Source organism: Vidua chalybeata, chromosome 8 (assembly GCF_026979565.1).
Source record: "Vidua chalybeata isolate OUT-0048 chromosome 8, bVidCha1 merged haplotype, whole genome shotgun sequence".
In the NCBI taxonomy this organism is placed as follows: domain Eukaryota; kingdom Metazoa; phylum Chordata; class Aves; order Passeriformes; family Viduidae; genus Vidua; species Vidua chalybeata.
In genome coordinates this window covers 26659072-26684246 of record NC_071537.1, presented here as the reverse complement: position 1 = coordinate 26684246, position 25175 = coordinate 26659072, and the positions used below count along the sequence as shown (strand labels likewise).

Genomic DNA, 25175 nt, shown 5'->3' with positions numbered 1-25175 from the left:
GTTGATAAGGATCCTGAAGTTCACAGAATCCAACATTAACACAGCACTGCCACTACTAAAGTACTAAAGTCCACCACTAAACCATGTCCCTAAGCACCACATCCACACATTTTTAAAATACCTTCAAGGACAATGTTTTCAGCTTTGAAGTATTTAATGTTCCTCAAAATACCCTATAGAACTATAAATAGATATTTTATTTGAGACAAATTGAAGATAGTGAAGAAGAAAAAAGAAAAAAAAATTCCTGAAATTAGGAGAATGAACCTACTCTAAATAGAATACACACAAGTTATTTGGCTTGTCCAGTTATTTAGTTCAGCATTATCACCTCTAACCATATGGTATCTTATATTGAAATAATTTGGAAACTTGTTACTGGTAAGTTCAGTGTAGTAACTGTAGATGGTTCAGATCACTGACAGCATGAGGCATTATGGCAGCTGTGAAGGAAAAAGACAGAAGGTCAAAATCCATTAGAATTAGAAAATAAGAGACACACAGTCTGAAGGAAGCACTCTGACTTTCCTCTTCATCCTTAAGAACGTGATTCAATTGGTCCTTGTCCTGCCACAAAAGTTAATATGGGCATATAAAACCAAACAAATTGAAAGCATTAAGCCATTGCTGTCTTAGCATGCTGGCTGCCTGTTGGCATGATGGCTGTGCCTTCCTGTGTGATAGATGGAGCTGTCCAAATTTGTGCACCCTATGTGCAGTTTGTTTGCTTTGATGAGCTGTCAGATTTAGATTTAAACTCTCTACCATCACTATCACCCCATGCTACCTCAGATCCTTCTTATTAGGCTGTCAGGCATTTGTCCGCTGCATTTTGGAGGACTGCTTTATAGTGACAAGAGGCCATTACTTACAGCCATGTTTAGTCAGGCCTCTTTGCTGCAGGATAAATGTTCATTTTGCTAAATTGCACTGCAAGTTTGGCCAAGAGCTCATACCTCTGCTACGGCTGGCTGAGCCATTTGCATCTTAGGAATTGGAGCCCTAAGTCCTGTTCATTTAATCAGTCACTCCAGTGAAAATAGTGATGGAGTTGCCAAATTATTTCTTTGGTTAAAAGCAAGTCATGCTTTGCAACTCTGACTCCACATACTTTTCCCTGAGGTTATAACCCTGCATGTATTTAATTCCTATGTCTTTTGCATGGCTGGAGCACTGATAAAGTCAACACTGTATTTTTGTTTTTGTTTCAAATACTGAAGGAAGCTGCAAATGACAGCAGTGCATAAGGAAAGGAGAAACTGATCAATTGTTTAAAATTGCTACGGTACTTAAATGTATTTTCCTTTATGAAAACTTGTTGACAACCATTTCATGTTTTAGAATTCCTTAAGTTATAAAACAAATGTTAGTTCCTTTTAAAATGGAAACTTAGTCCTTTCTCTTAATGTTTGCAGAGTTGTAGCCTTGAAAAAGTTGTACACAATTAAAAGCACATTAGTGAATTCATACAGACATTCCTGTACTAGCAGATTTACTTCCAAGTGAGGTGCTTGTTTTAACAACTTCATTCTGACTAGAACATTCCTGTTTTTTCAGTGAGAAGAGTTGCAATCAAGTTGCCTTTGTAGCACATTGGCAAGGGTCATGACTGATTCTTTTTCACTTAACACCCACTCTGCACACTTCTAATAAAGCATAACTTTTGGCTAGGCTGCTTCAACTTATTACTGCAGGGGCAGACTATCCCTACCTCCAGATTATTTTTCTGTAGAATCAGCAAGATGAAGGATCTCAGGAAATTGTCAGATGAACATGGGAACTGATGAAATGTGGTGTGTGGGTGTGTGCACATGTTTGAATGGATAGAATGAACATATTCCTCTTTCAGCAGCACCAAATATGTAGAATGTACAATGTCACTCTAAATATGCTGGATTTTACATCAGTACAAAGTCACTGCTTCCTGAAGGGAGTTGCCTTCTAAATAAATCTTCCCTCAGTTCTGTGACCAGGTGTTCTCTCTGCTGATGCTAGGTTCTCCAGGTTGGCATTTGCATCCTGGGATGTCTGCCAGATGTAGCTATGTTGTCAGCACTCACGTCCTGGAATTCTTTTACTTTCCATGACTGAGTGTTCCTTTTTTGCTGCTTTCAAAACCTGAAAAGACTGTCACAGGTAACACCAGGCTCTGTGTTGCACTCAGCATAGCTGAGAATATGTAGTGACAGTGGTGGGTCTACAAAGCTGCACCTATGATGGTGTGCTGGGTGAGTGGTCAAAAGAGGCTGCGAGGGCCAAGCAGCCAGGGGTTTGCAGGTGTTCTTTTTCATAGAAACTTCAAAGGAATGTTACCTACAGGAAGAGTGTATGGGCAGACAGGGTAAACTTTAGTTACATGGATGTAGCCATTTGATAGAGAACAATGCTGAGTTAGGAGTTCTTGACAAGGTCTGTGAACTCTCAGTGATCATATATTTGTAGTTGTGGGGTCTTCATGGCACCCAACACTCTTTCACTCATTCACATGTAAGAATAATCAGAAGTCAAAGAGAACACTTTTGGGCAGTAGCACCTCTAAATATTGACATTTTTCATTAGTGGAGATCGAGTAAAACTCATGCATAGAAATACTATAGAAAAGAAAGCATACTCTGGTACATTATTAGGAAGGTAAGAAGAAGGAAAAGTAGGATTTCAGAGTAGAAGTGACCTTTATAGTTAAGTATTCTGCATCAGAGCTAAGCTGTGCAATTGCTGGCCTGCCTCTGTTTTGGGAAGAAATTGTCTCACACTATTATTATGTTGTTTTCAAAGAAGCATAAAGAAAAGGTTGAAGTCTTGACAGCTATGACAGAGTCCAGTGCCATAATGTGTCACCAGATAAGTGATACTGTATAGTCTGTGGCAGTCAGCAAAGCACAGCAGCCACTATTTATATGTCAACTTTAAAAGAGAGGAAGTGTTACCCAAAGGAAAGAGAATATCAGAATTTGACAGCTTGGTAGACATCTGAGGTTAAATGTCAGTTTTTGAATAGCTGTAACTTATGTATTCATTTTATGGGTTGAGATCTGATATTCCAGACTTTAAATGCTCATTTGGTTACTTTATGGCACTTAAAAACATTGTGCCTAAGAACAGAGCAAAGTTTCCTGCTAGAGCAGATAATGTTAAAGGTTAGGTCATAGTTTTCAGGGTTTGACCTATGCTGTGTAAATATGTAGGTGCATATGTAGCCAGAAACAGGAGAGAGAAATGCGTCTTGCTCATTTCCCATCTTAAAAATAAATTTATTTTCTGAAGTAATTTGTTTATTACTTGGATTCTTCCTCATATCAAATTTTTTTTCCTGTTTCCTGGGCTTGTTGTTCTTTGTAAGTTGCTCTTTCATTTTAAAACTTTATATTAAACCCTCATTTTTATGCCTCCACAAACAGCATACATAGTGCATAGAAAGTAACTGTGTTGGTCTTGGTGTTGTTGTGTTTTCCCCCTTTTCCTGAACAGAGGTTGTTTGTGCTTTGAGCATTTGTTTGTGTTTTGGTGTTCAACTCCCAAAGTACTCTTATTCCTTTCTCTTTCTCTCTGACTGAGCTGAGAATATCCACATATTATTACTTGGAGCAGGAGACAACAGAGCCAAGATATTTCTATGGTTATTTTAATGATCTTGGAAGAGCAGAAGTTGCTAGCCTTCAAACAATATTTTCAATGTTTATGGGCATCAGTGTGTCTTGAGACAGAGGCACTGTATTTTCCTTCTCAAGAGAATTGCCAGTGTCTTTTATCTTCTGAAGCCTATGTGAAACTTTTCATAGAAATGTGAATTGCAAAGCCCTGATAATATGACTAAAAAGATCTGTTCCTGTGATTTCACAATTATTCTTAAGTGTTGCAGACTAAAGTTGGTAATACCTTCATGCTGGTTCATCCATTCTGTCTGCAGCTGGTTTTGTGCAAAACTGGTAGCAAATAAATTTTTTAAGTGTTCCTTGAAAAATAATATTGTGTAGTTTTAAAGCCACCATTTCAGAATTTTGAAGATTTTAGTCTAGAAACTGGTAGAAAGTATTGGTCTCAAATACAGATTCCCTGTAGGGGAAGGATGGAGAGAGACAACTGAGCTGTGACCTTTGTCTTCTGTTCCCCAGCTGTAGTGCAAGTTGTGTGTTCTCTTCTCTCTGCTTTTTGCCTTGAATGCAGCATGCAAATCTAACAGCCACTAACATCTGATGCCTGTATCCACAGATAATGGGAAAAACTTCCACAGCATTGGAATGTGCTTTTCTCTACATCTCCCTTCAGCCTGTTCATTCAGCAGACTGTGAGAGTTTTGAGGCTTTTGTGCTGCTTCACGTATTGCAGCTGTTCTGCTTTATGTTGCATTTCTTTTTATAACCTCTTATCCTAGCTTTTCTTAGGAGAGCATTGCCCACCTTAAAGAAATCTTTGCATCTTTGAAAAATAGGTGTGTGATACATGAATAGGCATGTGGGTGGGTTCATCTAAACCCTGGCTATGGGATGTTGTGCTTCCAGTTGCAACTGGAAGGGAGATCCTGGACTTGCTCTGAATAGATTGGCTTGATAGGCTTTGGCAGCTGAACACAATCACAGTGGGCCAGACAGTGTCAGGGGGGAACTGAGAACAGGGAAAGAAAGGTTTGATGTGACTTGTTCTTGGGGATAAAAGCTTTGAGAGGCCTTGTGAAACATGGGTGTGCTTGTTTGTTTTCAGTGTTGTCAATTCTGGTCTTCCAGAAATACTTTCAGAAAGTATGTTAGAAGAGAGAGTGAGGCAGCTGAAATAGTCGTAGTGTCAGGTGTCCTACAGGAAGAGACTGAAAAGATTTCAACCTCAGCATGTGGGGCTTGGCAGGCTGCACCTGCTATGTTACAGTGACTGTAATTCTTGAGGGAACATGGATGGCAGAAAATGCCCAGGATTGCATCCTCTTGCCTAGGATTTCCTGTTGCTGCTGCAGAGGCCCACTAATCTGAGCCAGGAGTGCATTTTATCTGTCCTTTATAGGAGGATGTCACAGGTACTTGTCTTGGACTATGATCTGAATATGAAATTTGAGTAAATTATTCCAGTATTCTGTGGTTAAGTAGTGATTTTTTTCAGATGAAAATTTGGTTCATTGCCTTGGAAAGAGTAAAATGGTAACTTATTCAAGCTTTCTTTAAAGGGCATTTGGTGACATGTTTTCTCAACTGCAACTTTTGAGACTTGTTTCTGTATCTCGGTCAGTGGATTATTGCAAGGTAAATTCAGTGAGGCACTACTGTGAAAATGTTACGGATTTGGTATGAAGCTAAGAGGACCTGTTTCTTTTCTTGTTTCTTTTGCATGGGTCCTGTTTTCACAAACTTCTAATTCAGTAATTTTTTTTCCTTCTCTTTTTTTAACAGGTTCTTGAAGATGCAGAGGCTCAACATCTGTTCCAGTCCATTCTTCCTGATATGGTCAAGCTGGCACTCTGTCTCCCTAGTATCTGCACCCAGGTAAGCAAACCCAGCCTGCAAGTGCTCTGTGGCAGAGCACTGCTCTGCAAACTGCAGCTGATGGCTAAGGTCAGAATATCAGGGTCACATTATGTTCTTAATAAAAGCTGTCATTTTTGTGTTGAAGGCAGATGAGACCTAAGGAGCAGAATGGACAATACACATCTGCAATTGTGTAATAGAATGCAAAAAAAAGTAAATCTCACTGTCATAGTTTTAGCCTGAACTTCAATAACCCTTTCCTTTTTATATGCTGAAGTTGCTTCTTGCATTTCTTAAAAGAAATGACCACACAACAAATCAGGTTGTAAAATCAACCTTAGAAACTGGAACAATTGAATAATCTGGTTTAATTTTTTTATTTCAATCCTATCTAATTTTTTAATTTAGAATTTTTTAAATCTTAGAACTGATACTTTCATAAAACTTCCATTTACTTGAACATGCTTTATTCTGTTTAGAGCTTGCACACATAAAAACCTTAACTAATTAGGAATTAGTTCTGTAAGGAGTAAAGCTGATAAAAGTGAGTAGGGCTGGTCAAGTGAGGATGTTTGGTATGTGACATATTAGTAGGATGACAACAATTTGTAAAGTTCTTTGTTACCATTTTTTGAATTGATTATATTAGGAATAAGCAGGGAAAATCTTTCCCAACTTTTTTATGCTGCAGTATATACATAATTTCAAGCTGTGAATATTTCTTACTTTTTTTTTTTTTTTTTTTTTTTTTTTTTTTTTTTTTGCTGGTAACTCAATGAGAGAGGTTGTTTGAAAATGCTACAAAGTTTCTGAAAACAAGGCAAGCACAAGACTTGTGAGACTTTTAGAGATCATGTACTGCTGGGCAATGTAAATTGCGAAGATCTCTGTCAGACTCATTTTTTTGGTTAGACATAAAGATAAATTTGTTCCAATATAACACTATCCAAAATATTCTGTTTTTATAGGTTTGTAGAACTTATTAGAGTGAGCTTCTCAGGCTTTTTTCCCCCTCTAGCTGTGTGACTTCAGACATCATAATATAGCTTGTTAATTAAATAGCCAGAAGACAGAATGGGATTCAGTGAATGTCAATGTAGTAGTTATAAGAATGAAAGAAAACTTGTTTGTTTTCTGGAGTAAACAGGGCTGTGTATTCAACAGTCTGCATCAACAGCAGTTTCTGTATTCACAACTAGAAGAATGAAAATGTAGCTGTACTGGAATTAGGCTAATGATGATGGCTGAGAATTTTAAAAGCAGGTGTAAACTGTGTTCTCTTTCTCCTGTCAAGTGGGTTTATCATAATGATTACTGGACTCAGCAGTCAGAATGATGTGCCCCTGCCACACTCCATATTAATACATAATTTAAACAATGAAATACCATGAATGTTGTGAGCCAAAGCTCAAAATCAGAAGGCTAATGCCTGATAAAATGAAAGATGTATAATGCTTCAAGCTGGGGAGTTCTTTCTTCCCTCTGCCCCTTTATTTCTTTTTATATTAAGGAAACCCTGGCCAGAGTGAAATAAAACTTCAAGTTGAAGACCAAAGTGAAGCTGAACTTTTTGTTCATTCTGATTATAAAAGAATCAATAACTACACACTTTCTACAAATACCATCAGTGTTATTTCTTCAAGTAGAATGGAAAAAAAAATTCAAAGCAAGTCATAAAGTGGCATAGAGTCATCTGTGGCATGACTTCCTTGTTTCTTTGTAAAGTTCAAAGCATGGTTATTGTAGCTGAAAGCATTCCCTGAGGGTCCTTAACTATACAGCTATTGAAAGTGGATTTTTATTTCAGTTTTTAACATTGCCCAGGATTTGCAACATCCCATCTATTTTTCCCTCTCTTCATTCCTGATGGCTTTGTTTGATAAGTTGTGCTTTCATGATCTTTTTGTTATTGATTAGAAATCTGCAGTTTGCCAGGCAAGCCCTTCTGAATTGTCTTGAATAAACTGTTCTTGACTTTAACGGTGCTGCTGATTAAAGGCTTTACCAACGGCCTAAATTACTCTTGCTCTAATACAACAAATGTAATTTTGTGCTTCTGTTTTTTCTTTCAAAAAGGGTAAGCTAATTATTCTTCTCTCTCCTTCCCTCCTTTCTCCCCTGCCCCTTCCTCCCCCTCATTTCTTTTGTTGGTAGCCAATACCTCTGCTGAAACAAAAGATGAATCACTCCATCACAATGTCACAGGAGCAGATTGCCAGTTTTCTGGCCAATGCTTTCTTCTGTACTTTTCCACGTCGCAATGCGAAGATGAAGTCTGAGTATTCCAGTTATCCAGACATTAATTTCAACAGGTATGGCACTCGGCAGTAAATGAACCTGATAACGCTGCCATGGAAATATTATTGTCCTTTAGGGGAGAAACTTGTTTGTCACTAAATTCACTAGTTTGCTTTTTGTCTCTTTTTCCTATTACCTCTAAGGGACAAGAAAACTGTACATCTATGTAAGAAAGGATCTTGTTGTGCACAGGAAGATATGATTAATATTCCAAATTTTCTTTTATGCGCGAGCATGCACAGGCACACTCTTGCTCTGGCATAATTAGATTGATACAATTCCCTGCCTCCTCATAAGCCAATCATCTGCAAATGTATATCTTAGTTGTGTTTCAAGTGTTCTGTGTGTGTTTAAATTAAAGGTTGGTGTTTCCCCAGCCACATTTCTGTTGTCTCCTGTTTCATCACTGGTGATCTGCACATTAAGTCATATCAATAGGACTTCATTCTTCAGAATCCATACCATTATTTTAAGGCAGTTGTAGAGCTGCATGTTAAAATTAACTTTTTATTTTTACTGCAAGTTAGCCTAAGAAGGCCACAATAAGAATTTACTTAAAGATACTCTGATGTCTAAGCAAGCATTTATTCTTTTTTTCTTAGTGCTTACGTACAAATACATTTGATTATAAATTTTTCTTCACATCTTTTTTATAATTTAAATATGCTTATTTCAATTTTAAATGAGGGAAGTAGATGGAGGCATTTTCTGCTACAGAATATTATGGTTCACATGGACTTGTAGATTAGAGATATGAGTTCATCATTTTTTGGCACTTCCATACAAGTGTAGATCAACCTTAAGTTTACTAGGCTGAAGCTTGGATAGATTATTGATCTAGAGTTTTTCTTATTCCTCCCTGTTAACAGATGTAGTGTATGTGCTCTGACAGCTGAGATGAAGTACAAAAGCAGTGTTGCCTGTGATCCAGCACACTTGGGTGTGTGTATTATGAGAGCTGTATTAGACTAGAACTTCTCCAAATAAATAGTCAGGCATGCCAGTGTACTAAGGATGGTTTTGGCAGCTGCTGCCTTTAAGGGCTATCACAGGTTTGTCCATGTTGTGTATTTCAGAGAGACCAGGGTTACTTTCTGGGTGGTTATCCCAAGAGTGCAGTGGGTTACAGAAGAGAAGTGTGGGTGGACATTATCATGCCATACAATTCAATGTATTTTTCTACCAGTAGTTCCTAAGAATAAATCAGTGAAAAGTACCATTGGTGCATTAAAAATACTGATGTTCAGAGCATTGAAAGAGGAGAGTGGAAGGTCTGGAAAGAGTTCTCTTTGACTGCACACTTCTAGCTGTATTTTCTGGTATTTTTAAAGGACTTTAAACTATTGGTTTTTGTTGCAATTTAAACATTTTATAAACCAAGCAGTTAAATTTTGCAAGTTGGATAATTTCTTACCAACTGTAGAATAAAATGCTGTTAAATAACTGGAGTAAATTCATATGCTCCTCTATGAAAATTGCAGAGCAATGTAAGGTGATAGTATTAGAGTGCACTACTTGTGGTTGACTCAGGGCATAATATTGCAAACTGCTTCTAAATAAAAAACCTTGGCAAATTATTAGGTAAATATTTTCCTGCTGTGGACTCAAAAGAATGACCAGTATAAAGTATTAAGCATTCATAATGTTCTGCTCTGTTCCAGTCAGTCCAACATTGTTTTCTGACTTGGCTGCCTGGTGCTATCATGGTAAGGTCCCACAATGTTATTTAGAAGTGGAATAGAGCAGACAACCTTCAGGCCTTCCTTTTGCATTATGAATGAGGCAATGCTCAGCTTCAAGTCACATTGGGTAGAAAGCCATTTTTATTTGTGCAAGAGCAACAATATTGTTGCCAAACTGGAGAAAAGAAGGAAAGCTAATGTCCTTTGGTTATTGAGGATTAAAAGTGGCTCTTCCTCGGTGTTTGCCAATTTATGCATTTATTAGATAAGTACAGTTTCCTTTTCCATTCTTTTTTTTTTTACTTAACCATTTGTTGCACCAAATCCACATTCCTATACCCCCTGTATTTTGAATTTGATAATAAGCAGATTAGTGAATTAGAATACAAAGTGTGGCAGGCAGTGGATAAAATTTGAGAAAATGTGCCAGTGAGAGTGGGAGACTGGTAGGATAAAAGCAAAAGGAAGAGTCCTGGAGAGAATACTACAGGACTGTACAGTTTTCTGCTACTGTATATAACCTGACTTAGTTAAAATTTAAAATGAGAGTGGAGAAGGAGGATAGATAGTATCTTATAGTTTTCTTTCTTCCTGTCAACCCTGTGTTTTTCTGCCCTGCAAAGTTACTTCTTTAGTAGCAAGGACAGATTGGACAGTCATGTTTTCAGCTATTGTTTCAGACTTGTAAAGATGACAGAATTTGGTTCACTGCAGTGTGTGTTTTGAGCTTCTTAAAAAAGGCATTTTGGGAAGCTGGATGTACTCAAAAGGCAGTAGGCAATGACTGAAGTTAAAATATTTGTGACTTTTTTTCCTGCTTATAAAAATGTTTTGATGTAAAGGCTTTGGAGGCTGCTGCTCTGCTCTGTCTGCTTAGGGATGGGCATAACAGATTGTTCACACATCAACCTTTTGTCCCCACAGTATTATGGTCTGTTGCTTTTTTCAGACTTCTTTCCTCAGCATAATGCATTTGCTATATGACTGCAAGTGAATGACTTTGTTCTTATGGTGTCAAAAATAATCTGCTGTTCCCTAACAAAGCCAAACTACGGAGTGCATGGATGCTAGGATTTGAGGGGCTTTTCTTTAGAAAAGGGGGTGTTCCTCCATTCCTTTTTCCATGTCCTGTTTACATTCATACAAAAGGCTCCCACTCCTCCCTTCAAATCTCTGAGACTGAAAAACTGAAATTTGCAACTTCTAAGTTAGAAACACAACTGTGTATGTTTTCTTGTGTTTTTAGTTATACACAGAAGTCTTTTGTCAGGTCACTTTATGCAGACTTAAACATTAGTACCTTTTTATACACTATAAAATAGTTAACGTTTTTTACATTTAAATGCTGATATGTTCCTTTATTCCTCCCAGTCTTCTCCCTGCTTTAGGTTTTTATGTGCTATTAACTACCATATTGTAAGTTCCACCCCTATTCCTCCCAAGGTACAAATCTATTTGACAAAACAAGACAGTCACTGCAAGATAGTTTAAAATTTAAGACTCAGAGACATAAGTGCAGCTGAGTGGGAGGAAGGCTGTTGTATGTGTTAGTATTAACACACATCATCTATGCTTTACCTCTCCTCTCCTGCTGTTAGGTTTGCCAAATGTGAGGAGAATCAGTGTGGCCATTCCTCCTATGACACTGAAGCACTTGGTTTAATGGTTTGTGTTGACACTGACTGTCCATTTTGATTCCTTATCTTGCTACAGACTGAAGGTCACCTGTGTATAATTAAATACCCAGTAATTTAATTGAATTGTTCCCTTTTTTGCTTGGCAGGGATGAGCCTATTATGAGTCTGAGGTCATTAATAAGATAATTAATTTCAAATGTAGTTGATAAAAATAAATTCATAGTTGAAGAGCTTTAATATTTATGAATTTGAGTAGGTAGAATGACATCCATTCAGTGGCCAAACATTAGATCATACTAAATAGCATAAAATATTGCTTCTATTCAAAATATCAAGCTAAATTTAGAGTGTTCAATTTTTCTTTTTAAAAACACTACTATAATATATGTGATGACATTAGATTGGGCAGCTTTATTCCAAAATAACCCATCAGAAAAGAAAGAAATAATTGAATTGGCCATTTTATTTATCTTATTGATATATTTTTCTTGGAAGTTGCGTTCTGGTTGAATGTAGAGCCCGAATTGCATTAACTCTACATTTATGATGTTGATTGCAGAGTTTAAAATAGTTGATAATGGTGATGGTTGTAATTACACTATAGACACTATAGAATTTGGTAATTTAGGAAACTGTCTATTTTGTTTATATATGAAAGCAAAATGTGAGGAAAAATGTCTGCAATATTGAATTAGTGTTCTGGAAATGACACAGGTTTGCCAAGGACCTGCTTTGCTTCTGCTGTGTCTTTGACCTGCTACAGATCTGTTTTAGCTGTTGTGTCAAGTTAGAAGAACTCTTCCATTTTCCTTGTGCAAAAACTCCGTGGTTGAACTGAAGATGTAATAGCTCCCATTAAAGGCACTGGGGTTGAATTCATAACTGAAGGCAGTAAACTCTAACAGCATGAGCCTGGTAGATCTTCTGGCACATATATCAGTGCATGCTCTGGTCTGAAACCACCAGTATTCCACTGGGACTGAATTTCTTCATCTTTATCAAACAAACCTTTAAAGTAATTTCAAGTGATTGGAAATGAGGAGAAAAACACACTAGTTAAGATATATTTCTTTTATGGAATATATAATATATGAAAGGAAATGGGAAACTGTATGGTACATTTATGCAGGAGAATTGAAATCTAATTTACCAATAATGCAATTATCTCTCCATAAACAACATCAATTTCATAACACTAATGAATATTCTCTGCAGAATAGATTATCTAATGACTTTGAGAGAACTTATTTTGGACTGAGATATATTGCCCCTCTGATAAGTGGTTCTAGATTTTCTGAGTTAAAGGACACTGATCCTACAAAACTCATTCTGTTATGCCTACTTTGGGCATGTGAACTGATTAGCTTTGGATGGATTACTTTAAGTCGAGTATAATTTTCTGCAAAAAAATTTAATTCAACATTTGTGTTTGGTAAATGAGGAAACACTCTTTAAATAGACAACTTCAAAAGGACACTATTTTGATGAATCTGGCATAATTACTTTGCTGTAGTGATTAAAACAGTGCTGAATCTAAATGTTTTTCAGCTTAGTAAATATAGTCATGTAGTCCAGAACTTAGTTGTACCCTGCTGTTGGTTATCCTTTGTTCTAGATCCCCCATGGTAAAACATTTTACCCCACTATTCTCTGGTTTTGAGTACTTGCAGTTAGCATCTTATCATTTCATTGAGGTCAGATATCAACCTGATGCATTTCAAGACTCATAAATCACCAAAACCTTTTGTTAAACAGATTTATAATGCAGCAAGTTACTTGCCACAATAAACAGAACGACAAAATGAAAAGCACAGCGAAGAGATGTGTGAGTATACGGGAGTGTCTGAGATAAAAGATAGTTTTTTGCATCTAGATTTCCCAACAAAATTACATTGCTCCATTTTTTTTGTTTACACAGATCTTATTTATCTACAGATGAAATTCTAATTCAGCATAAGGTTATTGAATAGTGCACTGTTCTTAAATAACTTCTCAGATGACGACAGTTTGTACCTATAACACCTCACAGTAAATAAGATATTGCCCATGAGGCTGAGACATTGAATGTTTTGTTTTTCTCCTGCTTGATATGAAGGAAATTGGAGAACTCTAAAATGACATACTTTATAAAGCTGAGAGAAGGAAGGCAGCTTTAATACAGACAGATAGAATTCATGTTGAGTGGAAGAGGCACACACCAGGCACCACAAAAGAACTGAGGTTGCTGTAGCTGACCTGTGGGAGGTTGTGCTCTGTTTTTCTATCAGGAAATGCAAGATGTGGACAGTGGCATTTCCTTTTGTTTTTTCAGAGGGATGGTCAGTTTGCCTGCCTTTCATCTTCCTGGAAGGAATTTCTCATGTGAATGATTCTGCTTTTGATTTCCATTAAGTCCAAATTTCATAATGTAAAGCTGTAGCATACTGAATAGTTTTCCTTTTAATTGTCACTTAAAATATTTTTAGTGACTGCAGGACTTTCTAGTAAGGTTTATATATTACAGATATAAGAATGTCCCATTTTAAAATTGCTAAGTCTTCTTCATCTTGCATTATCTAATTGAAGTTTAGGTATTTATATTTAAAGCTGTCTAGGACAGTGGTCTCCAAACTTTTTTGATCACACATACTTATCAGTAAAACATTTTTGAGCAATGTATTGTACTTATACGATATATATATTTATACACCCCAATGTATTTGTATTCATTTACTTAGGTGTTAAATACATGCGCTACTTTACTAATATTTGCATTCTAAAACATGGAAAAATTCAAAAAGGATGAGATAAAGATGAAATAACCACTACTTGTTCCGTCATCTTTAGTGTGATTGCACTAAAATATAAGAAACAACATAAGTGTTTCGTTAAGACCAGTAGTAAAGACAAAGACACTTCTTAGTTCCTGTGGGTAGTGGAGGAAGCAGTACACATGGTTAATTGTAGGGATCATAAGTACAAAATTGAATATCCACACTTCTGCAAAGAGTACCCATGAAATGCTGTGGATTTGTGAATGGGAATTACTATTTGAAGTATGATCCATACTGCACATTTTTGCATATTGTTACAGTTTGTACACCTTTCTGGGTCTTACAATAGGTTCCAACTTCAATGTAAAGACATGATTATTCTCTTTGAAAAGAAACATTCAAAGGAAGCCTAGCCTGGGTATGGAAATATCATTAGGAAATTATTGAACTGGGAGATTAAATCACGTGATTGTAATGGCTCCTGCTGGAGCCAGTTCTTAGAGTAACATCGGGGGAGCAATTTAACTCCTTGGAAATTAAATTTACAGGTAAATACTGTATTCTAATTTTACTTTAATCAGAAACAGTGTATTTGGGAACTGTTTACTTAAACTGGTTCATATTCTCCCCAGTAAACTCCATGCAAGCCAAGGTCACTTTTGTGAAGCTCTTAATATTCTTAAATAATTTTTCTCTTGTGTTATTGTCAATGAACCCTTTGAAGTTCCTTGCAAGTTTGAAGTCCACTTGCCTCAGCAAGGAAGGAGTTGGGAGTGGATTCTTTGGAGCTTTTGACTCCAGCTTTAGAAGGTGGAAATGCTGGTTGCAAATGTGACAATTTTGAGTTGACAGTCAAGACTGCGAAAACCAGAATATTGATTGCACTTCTTAAATGCTTTTTTTTCCACCCCAAAATTTTTAGGAAAATGCTCATGCATGTTTTTGTAATAATTGTTGAAATGGTATGAACTGTTACCATGTAACTTTACACTTACTGACAGTTACTAAGTGAAGTAAGCATACTTTGCTGTATGCTTACTTCACAAAGCATTCATTTATTCTTACTATTTTTAGTATTTTATTTCTCATGTATTGTATTTCTCTCCAAAACAATTAAATGTCTGAATATTTGCTAGGAAAGATTTTTCATTTAGCCACAATGACTTTAACAATCTACAATGTCATAAACATAAAGTTCACACCTCTACTTTCTTATGTTTTAAAATCGCTGGCCTCGAATACCTAAATGTATCTCTGTGGAGGTCTTCTGTTTGATTAACATTGCTACTCCCCTGGCGTGGCTGGAGAGCCAGAGATGAATTTGGTGATCAGTCCTGGAGGCTTTCTGAGCTCCTGTAGCTGATAAATTGAAGTTACTGCATGGCAGTGGGAACATCCTGTACAAAGCTTACATCTGCAGTTGCCACTAAGATTTTAATTACTTCACCTGAAAGTGGACTTGCAGTGCTTTGCATTTGATTTACAGTGCACTTCATCTGGAGGAGTTCTTTAATTGAAATTAATGGGTTTTGGCCCTAGGTGATTCTGTCAGGAAATTATGTGGTTTCCACTTATATTTTTGGGTGGATTTTTAGTAGGATCTGTGTTGCAGCACTTGAAGCATAGTGTTATTTAATATCTTAGTGATGCCTTCATATAGCTCTATTCTTTAAAGTATTTGCTTCAAAAATAAAATTTTCATTATTTTGCCCAACTGATTATTTCAGAAACAAGGTTCAAGGTTAAAATGTTTGTAACTTTGCCATGTGATGTCCTCATTTAATTTAATGGGGTAGGACAAGGCCATTTTTGAATCATGTAAATATGACTTGCTTTTCCTGTTGCATTCACAAACATGACTGGTTTTACTGATCTGACTTACTTCAGGCATAGTTCTGCACCTTTCCTGACCAGCCTGCTGTTTATGCTGGATCACATATTGCCTTTGTGACATGAGGAACTCTCTCCTGAGAGTTTGCAATGTAAGCAAGATGTCACTTTGAAGTGAAGAGGCAAAAAAATTAGTAAAGGCTTGATCAGGCTGACAGATTAATGAACCAGTTTAAAGGCTTCATAGGAAATGAGACTTCCACATAACAGGTTGGGGGTAATTTAGGCAACACCTGCACATACATGCACACGTTGCCTCCTTTTATAAACCCCGTTTGACCTGTGCAAGCTCAAGGCCTTGATAGAACTTTACATATAGGCCCATGTTAGAATAGACTGTAGAAGTCTGGAGTTTACCTTCCTAAATTCCTGATTCACTGTTCAAAGAATGAAGTGCTAATAAAATTAACCTCTGTGACTTAATACAGATTTCGGACGCAATTGATCTCTTCAGCTTGTATACATCATAAGGATTTTTAAATGCTGAAAAAAATCGAGTTCACTTCCCTGCTGAATCCAGTTTAATTCACCTCTCAGCATTCTGGTATTAAAGGCAGATTGTCGTTCCACTACACAGAAACAAATGAATAATGTTGTGTCATTGCTTTACTTAGACTGTTTATTGGGGGGGAATCTTATATCCTTAGGGCTTTCAGTGGATCAGACATCTTTTTGTAAACTTCTTATTCAAGGGTATTATTTCTGAAGTCACTGCTGTTCTTCCTTCCAGATAAATTCCATTATGTGTTGCCAATAACAATGCCTTGTCACTCTGCTGGAAGTGAAATTAAGTAATGCGTGTTCAAGTTGCTGGAAGATAGATGATGCAGTAAAAGTATTTCAGCTAACCTTAAAAGACTGCATTCACTTAATGGCTAAAAAAAGGATCCTTCGTTTTAATGCTTAGGTTTTTTACAAATCTCTGTTAGAATGGCTGTAACAGCCCAGTGGATGGAGCCATTTCTGTTGGGGGAAGGTTCTTTTCTTTAGAAATGCTGCTGGTGCAGTGCAGCTCTTGAAAGCAGCAAGTTTGCATTAATTCTACTGAGCAACTCACTGAGCTGAAAGGAGGGTGACATTTGGATCTTGGAGTACTCAACATACATGTTTTCACCCCTTGGTCACTTAATGACCTGTTAAACATTTCTGTTTGTTGCAAATAAAACTAATAGCTTTCCAAAATGTTCATATTGAAATTACATTTCTTGGTATTAGAGAATTGGTGCAAGTGAGAGAAGCGTTCACTTGGCATCTTCATCAAAATAAAGCAAGTCAATAAACTCATTAGTCCTAAAATCTTGAATTAGAGGGGCTGTCTAGAGTGTTCTTTCTACAGTACAGTGCATAAATGCAAAGCTAATGAAATGTGTGCATAATAATGACAAAAAATCAAATTGTAATTAGTCAGTAGCACTAATTGCTCTGCACTGTGTCTCTGAAATCTACTTGTTTGTTTTTATTTCCTGTTTTTCAGGTTGTTTGAAGGGAGGTCACCAAGAAAGCCTGAGAAACTTAAGACCCTTTTCTGCTATTTTAGAAGAGTCACAGAAAAAAGTATATCCTTTATTCTTTTTTTGAGCTGCAAAGCAGATAGATGAAAAATTTAATCCCATTAAATTTACAAATGGCTACACAGCTGTGATGGAAGTATTTAACAAAAGACAGCTTGCAAAGTACACTGATTTTCATACTAATGGCACTTCTTACCATATGTATGATGCATGCAAGCAAATTATTTGCCCAGAGCTTGTTCTGTTTTATTTGTTCTGATAAATATATATAAATATATATGGGGTGTGTGTGAAATACAGAAATATATTTTTAGCCCTCTGTGTGTGTATGGGTAAAAATGTGTGTGTGTATCATTGTGTAGACATAAATATATATATATATATATATAATGCTAGTAATATATCCAACCACTTGCATCACCATTTCAAAGTGAGGCTGTAGAGGGAGCTTGTCACCATTACAGCCATTAAAATCACAGGCTTAAAGATTTTGAGTCAAGCTTCACATTTTGTGCAGAATGCATATTTCGTCTTTTGACTATAATGTTTGGAGTTCTGAAGGATTTTCCCCTACTTGTGTTGGTATTTCAGTTTTTTCCCTTCTATGGTTCCAAAGTAAAGCTGTTTTTAGGTTTGCCCAGTTCAAATAAAACAAATGATAGCAAGACATGAGATATCTCCTGCTCTTGGAGAATTTAATGCATAGTCACATCTTCTGTTATTACCACAGATTTGAACATTTGCATAAGCTTTCAATAACAGATCTATTGAAAAGTACCATAGCTTATATATTGCCTTTTTGGGGAGAAAGATTTTACTGTAGTAGCATGCATTAGATCTGCAGCAATACCCTTTACAATAGTCTTTTTTTTAAGAACTTTTTCTTTACATGTCAACATTTTACGATTAACATCATACTTTCTCAGAAGAGTTTGTTTTAAAAGAAAGACAGATTTAAACTTTTAAATATAAAAGCTGCTTACTTGGTTTGGGCCATCTTCATCATTTTAATTCACCACAAAATAAATGCAGCTATGTCCTATTTCAGCTGTCAGACTTTAAGCAATATCAATAGAACTAAATCTCTGAGCTAAAAGTAACTTGTGATCTATGTGTGGGACTGAGAAGAGATACAGTGTACCAGCTTTTTTAAATACCTGAGTTATAATGTTTTTGTGCAAACCAAATTCTAAATTGATGCAGCTGTCCCTGAGAATATGAACTCTGATGGGAACATGCTTTATGAAACTAACATATTAGATTTCCTAACATTATAACTTTAAATAATATTTAATGAGATTCTTGAATGCTCTTTCCTTGAATTAAAAATTCATATAATACCTTTAAAATATGCCATTTCTTATTCTTTTTTTTTTTTTTGTCCCAGGAATTAGTAAGGCTGAAGTAACTTAACTCTATAAATTACTGTACTAGTTTTGTAGCTCTTTTTATTGTAAATAATAATTGAGCTCTCTGTAAAAGAACACAGTGGAAACTGAAGACTTTGTGCTCAAAAGGTGAATGCTTGATTTGCAGAATACCACAACTGATACCAGAATTCCCTTTGAAAGAGCACTTGATTATTATGCTTGAAAGCTATGCACTTTTTTTTCAGAGAAAGTAACCTTTTTTTTAACCTAAATTTTAAAGCAAAGCATAGGACTACTTTATTTTATTTTAGAAGGATGCATTTGTGCTTGACATGTTCTCAGTGTTTTCATAAATCACAGTAGTTTTACTGTAGCAGAGAAATAAGTCTTAATTGAAGATTTTATTAAGATGATATCACCTAAGAAAAGGTTGATATTTTCTTTCTGTTGCAAAACTGAACTTTTTTGAGTGAAATAAGGAGAAAAGATGATACTGCATCCTTCCTGCAATGAGCAACAGCTCCTCTTTTTCCCTCAAGGGCAGGAGTCTTTTCTCAGGTGGAATACAGTGATTTTCACTTTCATCCTGGTAGGGTTAAAAACTACCTGATTTGGAATCTGCTAACACTGCATACTTACTGATATAGTTGGACTTTCTTGGAAATATGAGCTGCTGCTTCCTCCCTCCGTAGGTTGAATACTCTCTGGCACTGAACAGTTGTTGATTTTAAAGGTTCACAATCTCTTTTTCTCTAAAACAGCACAATTTACTTCAACTCCTGGGTCTTTCTAGTAGTGTTTAGTGTTGTTAAAGTGAAAATCACTTAAGAAATAATTTTTCCTAGATCTGGAAAAACTGAAATACTCAAACTGCAAAGTGGGAAGAGAAGTAATATTTTGGTCTTCATGTTACCTGTCTTCAGTTAGAGCATGGGCTGTCAGGGGAAAAAATCAGAGTCACTCTTGAGGAAAGTTAAGCTCTTGGTATCTACCAAGGATGATATTTGTAGTTTTCAAAGATTACCTGTTAAGATAATCTAAGGGCTAAGCTCCCACACTTAATACATTTTCCTTTGGGGTTGGTTTGCCTGTAGAACCTACGGGATTGGTGACGTTCACAAGGCAGTGTCTCCAGGAGTTTCCAGATTGGGAGAGGTAAGTCAAACATCTCTTAATGTAAGAAGTTTCTTAAGTCTACAATAACTGAGTGTCATTCATTTGGAGTTGGTTCAGGTCTAGAGGTACTACAGAAAACAATCCTTGCTATGGACTGTTGCAGAAAGAAATACAGAGGGCAGTGGCTGAATTGCCACAAGTAGTTTGTGTCCTGAGTTTTCCCATATGTTTGTCTGTAAAGCAAACAAGTATTACTTGAAGTTTTAAAACAGTAATATATCTTTGATGCTGTTACTTGAGTTGGGGGGGGTGGAAGAGAGGGATTATATTACCAATCATTTCTTAAATCAAGAAATGACAGGTAATGTAATGAACTATGGGTGATGATCATCATGAGCACAAGTATTGCAGCTTCATTGCTGGGGAACAAGAAAAACTTAGAACTTCAGATGGTGGGATTTTATGGTAAAAGGTGGAAAAACTGAACAAATGACTATGTTAAACTTTTCTACATTGTTTCTGCTAGGCAAACTTTTTTTTTAATCCATCAGGGTTTTTGGTTTTTTTTTAAACCACCTTATGTTTAAGGTGTGTAAGCAGTTGGGGTTTGGGTGAATTTTGTTTTAAAATGAATGTTTTTTTGTGGAGCTTCTGAAATGATCCTTTCTGTGCTATATTTTTCTAAATGGTAGATCTCAGAAAAAACTATCTAGATTGCATGTCACCTATGAAGGCACCATTGAAGGCAATGGGCAAGGTATGCTACAGGTAAGTACATGTAACAGTTCATGTGGATTTCATGTTTTTATCATATTTTCATGGTCTGCCAGCTTAACAAAGTTACTTGTTTATCCTCAATTGACTTAAATGACAAGATGTTATGCAGTGTAAAAAAACCTATCAAAATTAATTCCATGGCCAGTCTTAGTACTGTCAATGTTCCCCAGCTCATCTAGGTAGCACATGTACCTGTTACAGAAAGGGCTGACAGAAAATCACAAATCCTGGACAGCTTCAGGTCTTCTGGTTCAAGCCAGGATCAAAGACTGACAGGACAAAAGATTCAGGCTGCGATCTTGATGACTTGTCAAGGGTTTCAGTTTATTTTAAAAAAATTATTCTTGTGCCCCAGACAGTGACCAGGTCAGTGATCCAGGAGACTTTCTTGCTGCTGCCAGCACCAGTGTTTCAGTCTGGGAGGCAGTCAGCAAAAGAAATTCATAAGGAGGATGTCCTGTCCATAGATATGATATAGGAAGGAACACATTTGAGTTTTCAAATCAGTTGTTTGCTTTCTGCTTTTCTTTTTTAAAATATACTGCATTGGAAGAGGAGGAATGAGACATAGAGAATTTTTTTCTGCAATGCCTTTTCCTCAGACTTTAAAATGTTTTATAACTTTATGAAACTGGAGCACTCAAATGTTTGCTGAAATTATGAAGAACTCAACAACTGCTCAATAATGACCATTTTTCTAGTGTTGTACACTGTATAAGGGAGTATTGCCTAGGATGTGATATTTTTCCTCTTGGCTATTTCAAGTCTTATCAAACAAAATACCTCTGCTCAGATGAGGAGCAGTCAGTCCAGCAGGGAGGCAGGACAATGCAGGAGTCCACAGTGACCCCAGCCTCAGTGGGCAGGGATGGTGACAATCACAGCCCCTGCTGACTGGCTGGTGGCCATCAGACAAAGGCAAGGTGGTGAGTCAGGGCACCAGGGACTGTGAGAGATGGCTGGTGAGCATGTGGGCATCGGCAGGGCTGGCCTGGGCCCCCAGGTGGTGTGTCTCAGGTGAGCTCCAGGACAGGGTGGGTGTTTGTGTGGGACAAGGCTGGGCCCCAGGGGAGGCTGCTCCGCACAGTTACAGTGCTCTGGGGCTCTGGCACGCTGTACATCTCAGTGGTTTTCATGTAACTTCTTTTATCATAGTCAAGTTTAGCAAATCTTAAACAACTGAAATGTGTTGGTATTTCCAGGATAGACTAGAGGAACATATGCTGCTGTAGTGGCTGGCTCTTGGTGTGCTTTGGACTCTGCCTCCTAGGTCAGTTTGTAATCTACACAGGTGTTCATGTCACCCCAGCAACTTCTGTCCCTCTTCTGTACCTGTGCTCTCATCAGCTACCTAAGTGAAAACCAGTAAGAAGCTAATAGTGTTTGGAAGATGAAGTAACTTCTTAAAATTATAAGTTTATATGGGTTGTTAATTTGAATGACTAATAATTACTTTATTTAACAAACTCCTTTTAAAACTGCTATCTGTATGAAAATGTAATTTGCAAAAATGTACAATTGCAGCAAAAAATAGTCCAGAGCTTCTCTATTTCAAGCAGAAACCTTTAGAGTCAAAATTATTTGCCTTGTTCAAGTGCATTTCAAGGACAGTTCATAAGAGATTGTTAGTACATTTCAAGAAGAATTAATTAGAGGGTTTTTTGGGTATAGAACAGTTACAGGGGCAGCGCTAATCTAAAGATACTTCCATGGGGCAGAATGCTTTCCAAAGGAAAAACTAATGATTTTTCAATGTCCCTAAAAAGAATGCTGTTTTCATCTTTCACATTTACTGAAATGTGCTTTATTCTAAAATATGTGCCTCTTCAAGGAAAATCCACACAACTTGGATTTGGAGCGTTTGAGGTGCAAAATTTCTTTTGCTGTGTAATGTCTCATTTGTCGTAAGTTTTCTGAGAAGTTGAATGGAAAAAAGAGACAGGCATAATCATATTAATCAGTCTCTCTGCTTGTAGTTTTAAGTGATAGCAGCAGATTTCAAAACAATAATTGAAATTTGTACAGGATTTTATTTACTTGGTAACAAAAGGATTTTTTTTTTTTTTAATTTATCCTATCATAATCCTCCTGAATGTATTTTTGGTAGGTTGATTTTGCAAACCGTTTTGTCGGAGGTGGTGTGACTGGGGCAGGACTAGTACAAGAAGAAATTCGGTTTTTAATCAATCCAGAACTGATTGTATCAAGGCTCATCACTGAAGTCTTGGATCACAATGAATGTCTTATCATCACAGGTTAGTCTTTGCAGAAAATGTTTCACATCAAATTCTGGTTTTATATATACGAAGTATATTTCAAGTTGAAGTTTAGTATGTTTAAATGCTGTAAGGATTAAAAAAAAAAGGGGGGGGAAAAGTTGATACTCATTTGACAAACAGCCTCTTACTTCATCCCAGCTAAAACCACAAGGGATGCTGTTCCTTAGATGCTTTGTGAAAGGAGAAACATAAGTGGGAGCAAGCAGAAGAACTTATTTTATCCTCTGTAAATGTGTTTGAGTACTTGGTGTCTTTAGCTAAAAAATGCTGATGGGCAATATAGGTAACATCCACAATTTCCAGCTAGTAGCTGATATTACTTCTCTCATTTTAAAGGATGTGGGGGTTTTGTTCCTCTCCTGAATTTGTAACATTTGATGTGATCAGTGGTATTGAACACTCTTAAGAAGAGGAGCTACCTTCTGATTACCTAAAAGGGGAGGAAGACGAAGAGTAGAAAATCTGCATCCATTAAGGAAAGGGTAGAAAGCTAGGAACTGTCTCTGAAGGATTTTGATCTTGTATGTTTTACATATGTGTTTATGTTACTTGTAGGTTAGTTATGGGTTCCTAATTACATCAAAAATAACCCGCTTCTTCAGTATGTTGCTGAGGGGTTGTTTGTGGAGATGTCCTGTCTGCCCAGAGCTTAGCTGAAAGGGTTTTTTCTTTTGCTTCTCACTCTGCCACAGAGCTTGGATTGTTTTATTATCCATTGAATTAAAACAGCATCAAAAACCAAATGTCACTGTTAAGAACTGGAGCAGCCCAGCTCATGCTGCATGTCTCAGTTCTATACATGAATAAGCATTTTTCATGACTGAAGAAATAAAATGATGCGATAATGCGACTTTATTTACACTAAAGAGCAACTATAAAGATATATAAAGTGTATATTTACACTAAAGCAAGTATATTATAATATTTACCCAGACTAGAACACATTTCTTGGAAAAATCCATCAACATCACTTCTTCCTCTCACATGCATACACAATAGAAATTTGAGCTTAAATCTTGCAGGTCTTACTCTGTCCTGAGTTACTGATTGTACTGGGCAGAGTATCTTTTGTTTGCAGTCTTATGCTTGGCAATCTTTTTAAGACAGTGTTTTATTTTGTTTTTCCACTCTGCCAGAATTAATGCCTTTTCTGTGAAAAGGTTTTGATAAATTGGCCTTTGTGATTACATTTTTAAAAAAATGAGTCAGAAAAAAAGTTCTTGGCCGTCAGAGACTTCTGTTCTGTATTTTGGATGTGATATTATATTAACATATTTTAAGCACTGTCCTCTGGGAGAGACTTTTTTGGGGAAGGGTAAAAACAGAGCACAGCTATCAGTCTGGGTAATAACTGATTAGGGGGAAAAACTGAATTACTGTTTTGAAAGACCTTCCATTCCCCTGCAAACAAAAATGGTGATTTGGCATGGACAAGTAAAGGTGAGAATGTTTTTTCACTGCAACATTTTGTCTTTCTTGATATTTTATCTTCCAGTGTTTTGCAATTAGTATTTGGGTTATGGAGTTCTTCTCTAATGGAAATATCCATTCCATCATTTTTATTTAATCCCTGGAGCTTTTCCACCTTGGTTCTTAGCCAAGTCTCTTCTGTGTCATGATCCTCTTGATAAATTACATTCTTTGTGATGCATCTTGACTCGGCAGCCTAATGGGTAGCTTGTAAGCTGTATAGTTTAAATTTGCAGAGGAGCCCAAGAAATTGGGAGATAAATTAAATTTGTTGTGATTTTACAGTATCTGGTTAAGATCACTGCTGTAATGACTATGAAACTGGTCATGCAAACAGTCGAGTTCTTCAGCACAGACATCTACCTACAGACATGTCAGCAGCAGCACCAGAGATTCTTACAGCTGCATTTCTGGTAGAGCTGTGAATAAGTGTGAGTGGTTTTCATTCAGATTTTTTCTTTTTTCCCTCCTGTTTGAGCTCACACATCCTCAGGCAGTGTTAAGAGCAGATGAAGCTGTGTTCCTTGTTTGCTTTAAATCTACAGATCTATCAATGGCCAGTCAGGACTACATCTTAGCAGGGCAGTTTTGGAGACTTCTGACCACATTAGCCAGACAGCAAATGAGATGAGATGAGATAATTGGTTTGGCTGAAAATTTACTCAGGGAGGAAAATTGGTTTTCAGCTGGATTTAGCAGGCTGATTGTGCCAGTGTTGGGAGAGCCAAAGACTAATGATGGTACAAGATAAGGATTGGAAGAACTGATTGAAAGGGAAAGAAGGACCTTCCTCTCACTTATGACACTAAATATGCCTTTATGTTGGTGACTACAAAACTAAACTCTTGCAGTTTTCACATCTACTTTTTATTTAGTGCTAGTGATCCTGCCTCTTCAGGACTATAATTTCTAGCTCATTAGAAATACTAGAGGAACACTGGT

The 25175-nt window shown here is 36.7% G+C and overlaps 1 protein-coding gene across 3 annotated transcripts in view; it reads left to right on the top strand.

Moving 5' to 3' along the window:
* The window catches only part of PARG (poly(ADP-ribose) glycohydrolase), a 59581-nt gene that overhangs the window by 20770 nt on the left and 13636 nt on the right, over positions 1-25175 (top strand). For all 3 annotated transcript variants that reach the window (XM_053949273.1, XM_053949272.1, XM_053949274.1), the window contains exons 8-13: positions 5376-5468; positions 7605-7762; positions 17185-17264; positions 19686-19746; positions 20400-20475; positions 22592-22739. In XM_053949273.1, the coding sequence (XP_053805248.1) occupies positions 5376-5468; positions 7605-7762; positions 17185-17264; positions 19686-19746; positions 20400-20475; positions 22592-22739 (616 nt within the window). The remainder of the gene's footprint in view (positions 1-5375; positions 5469-7604; positions 7763-17184; positions 17265-19685; positions 19747-20399; positions 20476-22591; positions 22740-25175) is intronic.